Below are 13655 nucleotides of genomic sequence, written 5' to 3' on the forward strand. Positions count from 1 at the left end.
AAGCACGTTGTCTGGTTCACTTATGGGCATTATAACATGCAGACTAAAAGATAACATGAAGGTAAACTCCCACCTACCAATACATGCTAGGCTATGTGATTATGGAATCCGGAGCAAATGCAAGCAGCCATTTAAAACATCCTCCTCCATTAGTGGCAATGTTTCTATACAATTTCTTTTTCAAAAAGCATAAAGCCATTTATTGAAAATTGAGGAAGGATGTATGGAAATGAAATAATTTAATTTCAAATACATCTTTTGTTACATAAATTTACAACGTATGTTGACAAAACATTAGAGGCCATAAGGGGCCCCTATTGCAGTACATGAAAGACATGGAGTGACAACCAGTGATTCACAAAGACGCCAGTATGTCAGAAGAGTTGTGGGTGCATTTCAGTCAATGCTGTAGAACATCTGGTAAAACATCTATGGCATTAAGATCGCAGAGAAAAAACAAGAAACCAGGCAAGCCTAGTTCAGCCGGCCCGCAATAGAAAGTGTTGCCACCTCAAGACTTGAACCAGGGTAGCCCACGTGAAAGGCTGCATCGTTAACCACTACACAATGGGGCTGTACCTTCGCCGGCTGTCAGTATAGCCTCGTCTATACTTCCACCCGGCATCTGTATATCCTGAACAAATCTTTTGCCACGGGCCGTTTAAAGTGTTTAATAGTTTATTGGCCATTCGTGAAATGACATTGATACAGTTAAACTGACTAATGTTTCTTACTAGGTTTACCTCCCCCACAAATACCATCTATGTATGACGTTTGCCACTGTAGTTAGCCAGTAATAAGCTTTAATTTCTTTCATGGCAAATCAACATACATTTCTTTCATAGGTGAAAAGATGAGAATTTTGGAATCTACCAGAAATAATTAATAAATGTTGTTGCTATCAATAGATTTGCGCTTAGGTCTTCCACATGAGAGGCATCTTTAACCACTACACCACGGCATTACACGTTTCAGCAGTTGCAGGACTCCATTGAGGATTGTGTTAAATTGACTAACGTTTCTTATTAAGTTTACCTCAACCATAGCGTCTATAAACTGTATTGTTTTTGCCAATGGCCGTTTTTTTTCACTTAACAATAGGCTTACTAGTATCTACTAAATTCCTAGGAATAATCTTAAGAACTAAGTAATTGCTAGCAAAACTGAAGGCTTACTATAATGTAACTACAGTATGATAAGCCAGTGAATGCGTTTGTCTATCCTGACCCAAAACACATGCACTGTTGCATACTTCGAAAATCTACCAGAAACCGTCACAAAATTTCAGGCTTACTATAATGTCGATATTGTAGGCTTTAGCCAGCTAAGTTTTCGTCTATACGGAATAATTCTTCATGCGTACTTAGCTTAGCCTACAAGCAGATATGAACTCGGGACCTATAGTTCACAAGTCTGCTTCCCTAACCACTACACTATTAAACAAGGGGTAGTCAGTCAGTCACTCAGTAAGAGACACTTCTTAGCTGGCTCTGCTTACGCTGACCGGAGAAAACTAACAGATTTCTATTAATTGCTTAAAATACAATTAAATGAAGTGCTTGGCTAAAGCTTTGGCTCAGCACAATGACCCCAAACACAAGACCTACTATAACAGAAGACCGCAGTATTAGATCGATCCCTTACATCAAGAAGAACCAAAAGCCCACACAAAAAGCAGTCAAAGTCAAAAAGAGTTAAGGCAAATCTCACAAGAAGCTTGGAAGAATTTATCACAGTACTACTAAAAAACAAAGGCAGGCTATCAAATCAAACACTTTTGCATTCTAAGGGAAGCCACACAAAACACTGATTTGGTTTGAAAGATGTACTTTGTGATCATGTTTATAAAATCTTTCCAGGTGAAAAGTCAAAAACAAATTATTGGTTGACAACAACATATTCAAGTAACATCTGATTCTAGCCCAAAACAACATTAATTTCCCCTTTAGTGTGTGGAATAATCCTCAGAGTAGAGGAACACATGATTTTGTATGACTCAACATTCAACTAATATTAATTGGGGAAAAAAGGAACATGCTTTTCAGGCAAAACGCAGCAATGTTGATCTCAGGCAAAAGTGCCAGCAACAGCAATTCATCTTTATGTCAGGGTTTTTTTCAAGTATGTTTCTACCAGTCCCAATATGTAAATAGCTGATCACCACCTGATTTGGCCATTCGGCGTGCAAGGTGCTCATCGTGCCTGGTGGAGAAAGAAAATATTGTGCACACGCGGAGGCACGAGCACGGTTGATTTAGTCTGGATGTAAGACTTTCCCACAGGACCGTATAACAGGGAAAACACAAGGCATGGTTGCCAGACAGGGTCTGCTGTTTGTCCTGTTGAAAGGGCTGTACAGATTTTAATAACACATCTATATGAAATAATTCCTGTTTAAATAATCTGTACAGACTACCGCTGCAAATCTGTGTACAGAAGAGAGTAAATCGCCTAAGAGGGATTAAAATTGTCAGACCAGCCAACAGGACACATTTTCTTCACCCTGGAGAAACAGAATTTAAGATTCCTTTCCCCTCCTCCAATATTAATATTTATGACTAGTTTGAATGTCAGTATGCTGGCAGTTCTGTGTTGTTATAGCACACAGTTAGGGAGCATTCCACCACGATGCACTTCCACACTCCATACCCAGGCGCTTTGCCAGGAAGCCACATCAGGTGCTGGGAAAAGAACGTAGATTAAGCTACATGCTGTGGATGCAGAAAGTCAGCAGTACTGGGTGAATTTCAGCAACAAATCTGAGCATTGAACCGCAGTGCACAACTTTGCCGCCGTGTGGCCCTGTGGCCACCACTCTATAAGAGCGTGAAGTGAACGAGCAAATACTGCGTGACTATGAAAAAAAGACTGCATTCAGATAACCTCAGAAATTGCAAGGCTGCTTGTGGCAATGTCATTTCATTGAGTCTATCTTTTAAGGGTCAAGCTGACCTAGGCTTCACTAAAACGATACACTGGTGTCATCAACATGGTCAGATTTTTTACAAATCTGCTAAATCATTAGCCTTGTATTTGGTCCATAACAGTAGGCACAACTGGAAGTGCTGTGCGTACACAGGACTGTCACTAGCACATTTAGACCTCACATTTAACAGTCATATCAAAGCGGTCACCAAAACAGCATTCTATCATCTTAAAAATATAGCCAGAATCAAGGGCTTGGTGTCCCAAAACGACCAAGAGAACTCATCCATGCTTTTCTCTCTAGTAGGGTTGACTACTTCAATGGCCTCTTAAGTGGATTCCCCAAAAAGACTAAAACAGCTGCAGCTCATTCAGAATGCTGCTAATATAATTTTAACCAGAACCAAGAGAACAGAGCACATCAGTTTTTAAAGCTTTGCACTGGCTTCCAATCAGTTACAGAATAGATTTTAAAGTGGTGCTTTTACTTTATAAATCACTGAATGGTTTACGACCCGAATACATTTCTGATATGTTTGAAGAATATAAACGGAGCAGGGTTTTTAGATCCATGAACACAGGTCAGCTAGTAGAGCCCAGAGTCCAAACTAAACATTGCCAAGCTTCGTTTAGCACTTATGCTATACATAACTGGAATAAACTACCAGAAGATCTTAGACTTGCCCCAAACATATCCATTTTTAAATCCAGGTTAAAAACACTTTGTGCCTATGACTGAGCACTTAAACTTAACTGTTTAGCCTTACAGCTTTTATAGCATCCTATATTTTTATCCCGTTTTTATTCTACTTCTATTTTCTTACTCGGTTTTATTATTATGATGTTGTTTTGATGTTTTCATCCAAGTATTGGTTTTTATGCTATTGTATTGTACATTTTTCTTTTTCTTTGTAAAGCACATTGAATCGCTTCTATGTATGAATTGTGCTATATAAACTTGCTTGCTAGCCTATAGATAAGGGCAAACAGAGTTAATACAAAGTCTTTGAAAACAATTATAACCTATCTACATCCAAATCATTTAAGCACATAAATCAAGAGAAAATAATGAATTTAAAGTCACTTAACATTAGCAGACCATAGAAAACCTACTGTAGGACTGTGATTGCTAGTTTCTCTAAAGACGGATTATTAATACGTCTTCACAGATGCCCCCCATTCAGTTAGCCTGACGGCTGCTGGTGCTGTCATTTTCTATTAGACTGAAGTCATAACAGTGACATGCTGCGGGGCATTTGAGGATGAGTGCTGGGTATATTCCTGGGCCCACCAACACTGCCTTTGCACATTACTGTTTGTGCGTTTCTGCCCTCCTGGCCCAGTCCCACAGGAAGAGATACACCCACTTAAACTCAATTTAACTTGTGTAGAAAAACCTTCTCATGACGGTAAATCTGTTGGTTTTCGACCTTTAAATTGGTACTGTAGTGGGCAACTAAAGGACTTGACAGGAAAACATTGAAATGCTACCAAGAGTTAAAATATTAAAAAATCTGCATAGAAAATGTTACCTGCAGGATGTTTCTGGTTTTCTAATCTATTGCAGCCTTGTAATAAAAAGTAACAAAGTTTGATCAGGATTTCAGTATGATGCATTCGTATTGCCGGGGAAGGCAACTTCTGTCCTGGAGGAACAAAATACTTCCAGGTTTTGCTTCTATCTGCTATTCCCTCCAGGACTGGAGTTGACTTCTCCAGCTGTATGCCATTTGACAGAACAATGCTTTTCCTATTTCTAGACCCACTGTATTCCAGGTAAAGACTGGCTAAATGGAAAAACTCTCAATAATTACTGAGGCCCGATCGGCTTGCAATGACGTGGGATGCCTTTCATGAAAATCGCTCTAACACAGACAAGAGACAGGTTCACAAAGACAGGGAGGCACAGGCACTCAGGCCTGTTCATTACCCAGCACTGAGGAGAAACGACAGCATCTACTCCTACTGTACCTTATTCTGTTCTGAATCGAGGCATTATAATGCGAGTCCATTTCACAGTAAGAACTTGGGTTTCTGACGGTCACAGCTGAAGGATGCTCCCTGTCACGTTCAAACATCACATCATGTTACCGATACCTTCTTTTGATTAGCAACACTGATTGGGCACTTGGGTCATCAAAGATGCATAGATGGGATGTCACCTGACCCAGAGTGCTGGCACACTAACAGTCACTGTGACATCCCTATGACTGCAAATTCATGTCCATCACATGTTCATCACTCACCACATTAGGTTGTCAGAGGCCCCAAACAATGAGTCTGAGAAAACAGGTAATCACTATTTCACATGTGGCCAGTTGCTGCTGGCTAATCTTTTACCTTAAATTAATAAAATGATCAAGTAAACACTAAATTCTCTACATCTTATGTTATATTTTGTATGAAGATCTGAAACCATTCAGTGCGACAAATACACACTAATAGAGAAAATCAGGAAGGGGACAAAAACATTTGCACAGCACTGTATTAGGCCAACATGTTTTGCGACTGTTCAGTACCTCAAGATGTAAGGAACGTTCCAGAAGGCTCATCTAGCCCATCAGACATTAGTATTCAGCACTGCCATGGTAGCAAGCGACATGTGAAAGCACAGCAGTTACAGTCCTCCAGTGAGCATACACCTTATTCACTGGGAAGAGAAAAGGGTGACAATGTAGGCCAGGGCTCTGTGTGACTGTGTTGCTGACACATTAGTCATAACTGCCTTCAATGTAAATCTGAATGTCAGTCGATACCTTCAGAAGCAGACTCTTTTAGCGCTGGAGCACTTGGGCCTCGGCTGTTCGACGCATATTAACGGAAATCCAAATGGATATACTTCCTTCACTAGACTGTATTAATTATACTAAAGAGTAAATCATGCGACATTCATACGTTCAGTACTTCCGTAATTGGCTTGTGGGCGGACACAAACAGGCAACTGAAACCTGGCCTAGTGGGGGTTTGAGGTTGGGATGCAAAGACTGGCAGAGGAGACTGGCAATGACACAATGTACCATTGGGAGGTACAACACAGACAGGCTGATGACAGGTCCATTCTCCCCAGGTGGGTCAAAGGCACATGGCCACTGTGGGACAAAGCTGTGCGCCAGCCTTCGGGTCCCAACATGTACCCAGAACACTGGACCGACCCCACCCACCCACCCACCCACCCACCCACCCACACACATAGCTGACTCTGCAGTAACGTATCTACCAGCACCACAGACAACAGGAAGCAGAACCACAGGATCCTATTCCCACCAAAGGATGAAAATAATCCATATCATTTTGTTGTTTCTATCAGTGTTGCCTTTCTTTTCATCTGGCCTCGGCCCAGTAAAAAAAAAAATAAAAGGTCAAAACTAAATCTCATCCATCCGGCAGACCTGCATGTATAGCTGACAGGATGAGATCTTGTTCCTATAAATAGAAAAGGGGCAGTTGGACATATGTTTTACGATGACACTGCAATGCATCTTACGGCATGTCCACCCCTGAGGAAGTGCTACATTTTCCTGTCCGCTCTCCTAATTTGGAGCCTTTCAAGACTTATTTCACATTTAATGAAGGCCAAAGAAAATTGTATGGTGTGTTAAATGACACTCTTCAGCCCTCTCCGTTCTCTTTAGATCGGTATTCATGTCTCAGACCAGCTGCTTGAAGGACTGTTGTGCTCCAGCCCTCATTTTCAATGAGTAACTTATCATACTGTACTAGATGACTAGCAGACAGACCTGGGCTGTGTAGCATTATGGAAAACCCACGGAGACCAATTAAACGCTGCAATAAATGACCCAGACGAGGAGCTGAATGCTTGATTAAAAATATAATTGAATCAATACAATTTGATTTTTAAACACTGGTTTAAACACAGCGTCTGTACATGAAGGTGGTCTGGCTAGGCCAAAGCTGCGTGCGGTGAGAAGCCCTTAGAGAAAGGCCTGACAGGTTATCTAGTAAAGGATGGACATGGCTCTTCCTGAATCAAATGTGGCAACCGGGAGGGACACTGCCTCGATCCACTGCCTGCTCACATACAGGCCAAATTACAGCAGAATTAATAGGTTGATACAAGATGCAGATTGGCGCTTTAATCCTACAGTGACCTGGCACGGACCAATAAGAGGCCGCTTCGTGCATAGGCTGAGCCTAACGGCTTGACAACACTAGAATAATGTGGGTTCATCATTGGTTTAAACCACAGGTCATCCAGAGTTTATAGTTTCCCATACAGTTTCCATCAACTCAGGAAGTCCCTTCACTAAATCTGGCCCGGCTCAGTAAATTGGTAAATGAATGACAGTGCACCTCGGGAAGACTACTGTGATTGTACAACGGCTGCCTGGACGTCACTTCAGCCATCCAGACACCTCAACTGTCCCAAATAAAAACCTTTCAACAAGCAGGTCTATTCTATGACTCCATTCTATTAGCGGCCCGGCTAACTCCTGTCAGAATGCGTTACAGGGCTACAGCTGCGGCAGATGTGAATGACGGCTGGTGAGAATGACAAATTGGTGACAGCGTGCATCATCTGCTGCTGAACGACACCGCTGCAGTGACATTTTCATGAATGATCTTAAATTAAAAGGGAAAAGGAATCATGTGTTAAGCCGCTGCTGAGAGAGAGCGCTGCTGTACTTTATAGAGTGCACCAAGCCAAGTGAGCTCTGTCCATGGTGGTCACTAAAGGTAGGACAGTAAGGTACTCCAGGGGCAGAGTAGCCTATAAAACGTACCTTGGTGGTGTCATCATGTGACCGCTGGTACCGTTTCCAGCGACACCCATAGATCCCTGTGAGACATGACAAACACAGCTGTCTCTCGTAGACCTGCAGGGGTTGGTGCTTCACCATGCTCCTTCAGTCCTGGCACGCCTCCAGACCACTAACATCCCATTGACCGCACTGGAGCCTGAATGGGGGGAGAAGAAAGAAAACGTAGAAACTCAATATTGCCCTTAAAACATTCTGAAATGAAATACTGTAGTTAGTCTATGTGGAGGATTGTTCTGGGTATTTCATTGAGGTGAAATCTGACTAAACAGCAGACTTAAGTGGAATTATATTCGTGGATATCAATTGAAACAGATTTCCCAGTGTACTAAAGACATCAAAGTCAGGGCTGAATTACCACAAATTATAATGATATGAAATTATGTCAGATTTATTTCACTATGCTCTCAGGGCAATGGGGTCGATAATGGCAATATTCATACTGTATACCCCAGAATATCAGAGCTGTCTTAATGGATCTTACGTTGTTTGGTTAAAGGTCTACCATCAATGCATAGAAAAAAGGTACAAATTGTCCTCCATTGATGAAAACAATTAGTCTATGATTGGGTCTATGATCTGATATATATAAAACAACTGACACACTTATGTATTACAAAAAGCACATAGGTAATACAGGGATATGGGCTGTGCAGACTGCCATAAAAAAAAAAAGTAAAAAGTAAATCACTGGATCCTCTCTTGGTATTGGTGACCAATTTCTGGAGCCAGGTCCCACAATGGCAGTAAATCATAATTTCAGGATGCAACTGGACTGGAAAAGTGTACTGTTGGGGGACCATAGCCAGGCAATAGGAAACATTTGTGCTCTTTGGAAAAATAATATTTTTGCAACAGGTTTCAGTAGATATAATACAGCAAGTTGGTTCAACACCTGTGTGAGAAAACACAGTAAAATGGAAGGACAACCTCAAAAGGAAAAAAATTGCCCGATCAAATAATTTCAAAGATGTACTGTCATTTGATAATGTAATTCCTTTGGTTTGTTAGGAAATCAAATTAAAAATATTTCCGTGATATTAAAACAACCTAGAAGGTAATGCAAACAGCAAAGGTTTCCCTTGTACCCCACTGCAAACTTTATAGAAAAGCACAATGTCCTTTTTTAATTGAATTTATACATTCTATTTCCATGCTGGCGGTACACCTCAGCTCGGCTATGATAAGAAATGTTGTGGACCAGCCATTGTCGCAGTTTCCCCTGCTGCAGACCACATCTAAGCCAGGGTCTGGCTTCCTCAACATCCAGTTAAGTATTTGTTTAGCAATCACAGTGCCACTACTGGTTTCACAGCTGTTGATTACGATCAGAAAGTAGCACAATCTCATATGCGCTAAGAGCACAAATAATTTATCCAGATGTTGGATTGTGAATAAGTGATCAGATGTGAGTTTGTGAATAATTGATCCAAAGACAAATGTAACAAACCCAAGAAGTGAGTATAAACCAAGTAAATATGATTAAAGAAAATGATAACCTTACAAATCCATAATATTTGAATGCAATAAGACAAATGCAATAAGACTCAAAAGCATGCCTTAAAACAATAATTGGGCATACCTCACTTCCTGGTCGTCCCGTCATCTAGCCTAGCCTCGAATTAAACCAAGCCTATGGACCATTTCTGTGAACCATGCTGTTTCAGGATGAATTCAGAATACTAGGTAGCACAGGCACGCAATCAGGCAACGTGAGCTCCGTTCTGGACAGCTGTTTTTTCACATGGTGAAAGACTTCCTGTCATTAGTGGCAATGCAGTCAGGAGGGAAAAGGGCTCATTGACCCTCCCCAGGCGTGCTAACAGACGCAGGGGGTCATGTGAGGCTGTTTTTTTGACAAGACCCAACAAAGCTGAGCTTGGTGGTGAAGTAGGTACTAGAGTTTAAGGATGCTTATTTAGCTAAGGATCAGAAACTGTCAACTGCCCAGCCTCACTGCAGCACAGCCATGGTATGTGGTCAACTGAAATTTGTGTTAGTTAATCACAGCAGAGGGGCTGAGTTGATGCATAACCCAAATACATTCATATGCATTTACAAAAACACCTGTGGAAACACCATTCAAACATCCCAGGATGCACTGCTGCTTCAATTTCAGCCCTGAGTGGGATGATGCTGATGTAACAGGACCATATGCCCTTAATTTTTCATATCTCAAAAGAACTAATGCATTAAGGTGTGGTTTCCCATGCAGAGATTAAGCCTAGCCCAGAACTTAAAATAAATTCCCATTGACATTATTGATTATCTTGAAGTTAAGTCCAGGACTAAGCTTAATCTGTGACTAGGAAACCATTGTGAGGAATCTACTGAGGAAGGGATATACAAGGGGAGTACTTAGGAAAACATCCCATTCTGGAGCTCTATCCTGTGTGTCAAATATTTACAGTGGCTTTGGAAAGTGTCCTCACTTTTCCCAAAATTCTATCTCAGAAGTCTACAGAGAGTTCCTTGGACTTTTTCCTTGGGTTTTTCTCCCACATGCACTGTAAAGTGCAGAAACTTGTCTGTCCAATCAATTTACATTTTCCACAGATTAATTCCAATAAAGTTTCTCATCCAGAATGATGAATGGACCCAGGAACTCAATTTGGAATGTTATGGCAAAGGTCTGAATACATAGGTACATGAGATACTCAATATATTGGCACACATTTCTAAAACAATTTTGTGAGTAGATTATTGGCAAATAATATACATTTAAGCAATAAAACAATAAGTCTAAAACATAAAAAAAAAAAAACATTAATTTGGGAATCCTGAGGACATAATTAAAAGGTAAACCAAATATATATTTATGAAATCACTGACATGTGTTTTCCCTTCCTTGTTCTCATCTGCCTAAAGGGGTCAGATAACAACATAGTCAGGCAGGGTTTATAAGGTATTTGTGCAGACTTGACAGACCATATGCAGTGCAACATTTGCAGAGAAATTCATGCTCATTACATGCAGCAAGTTCCAACAGAGGGAATAAGGCAAAACTCCAATGAAATGTGGCTATAGGGCATTCTTCAAGGCACCATAGTTGCAGATTTTCTGACTGTGAGCGTTATGCAATGGTGACCAAAGAAGCATGTCAACCCACTGTATACAGCCAGGCCCGCCTATTGTCAATGATAAAAACAAGACCAGCACTTTTTTTTACAAGCCAAAGGCTATCAAAATATTTGTTGTGGAGGGCAAATGACATGTTGCTCTGACTACTCTTTGTCATAATGTCTGAGAAATAAGACCAGAGGGGTAGGAAAACCCAAAAATGTTCTCTCAGATTCTGCTGCCTCATTTCCTCCAATCAAAGAGTCAGAGAGAAAAACAGTCTACAGGGTAGGAAATGCTTCAGCATTTTCCCCAGGCCAGAAAGGGGGAGAACAGACATTTAACCACCAAACTGACTGGAGAGAGCCAAGTAGCACAGGCCGTAAGCTTTAAGTCCAGGCCACAGCCGTCGGGCCTGTTACAGAGAACAGTATACAGACCTCTAAAAAATTTAGAACTTCTCTAACTCCGTTGACATACTGGAATTACAAAGGTCGCGTTAACACAGGAGTCTGCATTTTTCACACAAAAATAAACAGTCTTGCAATCTGATTTTTGCAATTATTTTTGTTAAATTAAGTTCTCAAATAATGTTTGATCATCAAAACTGGGGGTGTAGGTATGGACAAATATGTTTTTGCAAATGCCCATGGTTTTGGAATGGGATGGCCAACAAGCTCAAATAGGTGTGATGGTCGGGTGTCCACATACTTTTAGCCATATGCTGTATGTGCATAGACGGACACAACTCATTCATTTAATATTACTTAGTTAACATATTTTCTCTGATGTGTGCTCTTAGTGAAGAGCTACTACACACCTCTGTATTTCAATGTGTGTGGCTGATCTGTGATCTACATGTACATTTTGCCAGTATTGTACTTGCATTTCACAAACTCAGCTCCCAAGCTCCACCACTCTCTTGCATGACTACACTGGTTGACTGAACATTCTTCTGGTTCAACTAAAAAATATGAATATTCAAGATATTCACATAACATAACTAATTTTATTTAGGCTATCCACCTTAAAAGACAACATTTCACCTCAGCTCCCCAGTTGACATTTTCTCCCTGACTGTCTGATCCTGCTGTGACAAGGACCTTCTCAAGGTAACCATCTGACCCTGCTAAAAGGCACTGCAGGACATACAATTGACATGAACAACTTGAGCTACATTGACGCCTGCAGAACCAGACGGCAAAGTTTGATCTATAAGACCCACATTAGGTTGAAATGTCAAATGCAGCTACTTATGTAGGGAACTATAACGTTAGCCAACTTTTCAACAGATCAACTATTAAGCTAGTCAGTTAGCTAGCTATATCTACTAATGTCTCATAGCTAGCTAGCTGTACCACTCACTTTGCCTTTTCATTAAAAAAAAAAATACCCGTCTGTCTAACTTCAGTCTTTTCTTGGCTGGTGGCATGTCCCACTCATGTATAATGAAACCTACGCCCCTGCTCATACCTGCCTTTCTGCGCACTTCGGGGAGTATGTGTCGGGGGAGGTCGTGGGTTCCTTTTCTGTTGCTAAGGTACGTGTTATTTCATTAACATCACCAACGTTCGTTCCACTCGTCTTTCCCGGGCTTTTCTGATACTTATCTTAGGCTAACGCCGGTTAAAACTTGGGTCTAGTTAGCATATTTGAAATCTCTGCTGTCATTTGATGGTTCACGAAAACTTTAAACAAAAACTGTAAAACCGACTTACGTTGGCACAAAATCACATTTTGTAAATAACTCCTGGAAACATTTTTGGCAGGGAGTCAGTCCTCCTTCTGGCTTCTGTGACAATGAATGAAAACAAATACCTAAATCCAGATATTTTGTTTGCTTGTTAAACAAATGACATCCAAAAGGAAATCCTGCTCAAATAAAGCATTCAATTAGTAATGATTGATGCGTGTAATTTTGTTTTATACCCGCTATTACAGAGTTCATTTTGATCAACTATGTCCATCGAGTATCACTGCTGTATCATTCAGATACTATTGTAACCTGTGATTTTGAAAAGACAAAGGAAGGTCGGGACGTTTGTAGGCTTGCACTTCCTTGAAGGTGTGTGAGGTGAAGGCCAATGACAAGCTTTGTTTGGGTTCATGTACAAGCATACAAAGTGTACATGAACCCAAACATACCTCTCTGATCCTCACAGATAGAGGTATTCCTCGGGCAAAACTGCATACACAGAAATGAATCAGAACGGTTCCAGAACTGCTGGAAGTTAATTGTCTGGGTACTTCATGTTTATAAGAAGTTCAGAGTCTCAGACAGATGATGCTTCAGTAGAGTGGGGCCGTAGTTACAGACTGTCACTCAGTGCCACCTCTGCCCTCTACCTCCCTGTGGTTCATAAACAGAACAGGTTGTTGGTTTTCATTTCAACTGCAAAACAAGCACATTCCCACAAACCCCATATTCATGAGCCAATACCTCATGAACAAAAGACCTCACCACAAGACACACTACCCTTCAACTGACCCAATTGAAACTGCCTATGTATGTGTTTACTGGCTCCAGCCTCATTCTGTGGAGGTTGAATAAAGTTTGATGTACAAAGTGAAGTGGTGTCCCGACTGATCTAAATCCAATTATATTTGCTTAAAATAGTTGATTGGCAATTGGCTGATCTTATCTAATGATTGGGAGAACGGTTCTCTGACAAAACTAATCACTGATATAAAATGTGAGCCAATGAAAAAAATTGTTGTGTGAGCGATTCATTTATTTCCAGTAGAATCAGGGAGGGTAAAATATGTTTGACGTTTTATGTTTTTGTGCAGCTACAAGTTGTGGCAGTTCCTGATCACCGTGCACAACAATTTCAGTTCATTATGGATGTACAGGTCTATCAAGGGAAACAATATTGAGCAATAAGAGGTCAA

The 13655-nt window shown here is 40.8% G+C and overlaps 1 protein-coding gene across 3 annotated transcripts in view; it reads right to left on the reverse strand.

Moving 5' to 3' along the window:
- The window catches only part of gdpd5b (glycerophosphodiester phosphodiesterase domain containing 5b), a 60826-nt gene that overhangs the window by 26830 nt on the left and 20341 nt on the right, over nt 1–13655 (reverse strand). For all 3 annotated transcript variants that reach the window (XR_828327.3, XM_010877062.4, XM_010876976.4), the window contains exon 2: nt 7668–7842. Coding sequence is in view for 2 of the 3 variants with exons in the window: in XM_010877062.4 (XP_010875364.2) it covers nt 7668–7784 (117 nt within the window). In the remaining variant the exon portion in view is untranslated. The remainder of the gene's footprint in view (nt 1–7667; nt 7843–13655) is intronic.

The sequence above is a fragment of the Esox lucius genome, chromosome 1 (assembly GCF_011004845.1).
Source record: "Esox lucius isolate fEsoLuc1 chromosome 1, fEsoLuc1.pri, whole genome shotgun sequence".
Lineage (NCBI taxonomy): Eukaryota > Metazoa > Chordata > Actinopteri > Esociformes > Esocidae > Esox > Esox lucius.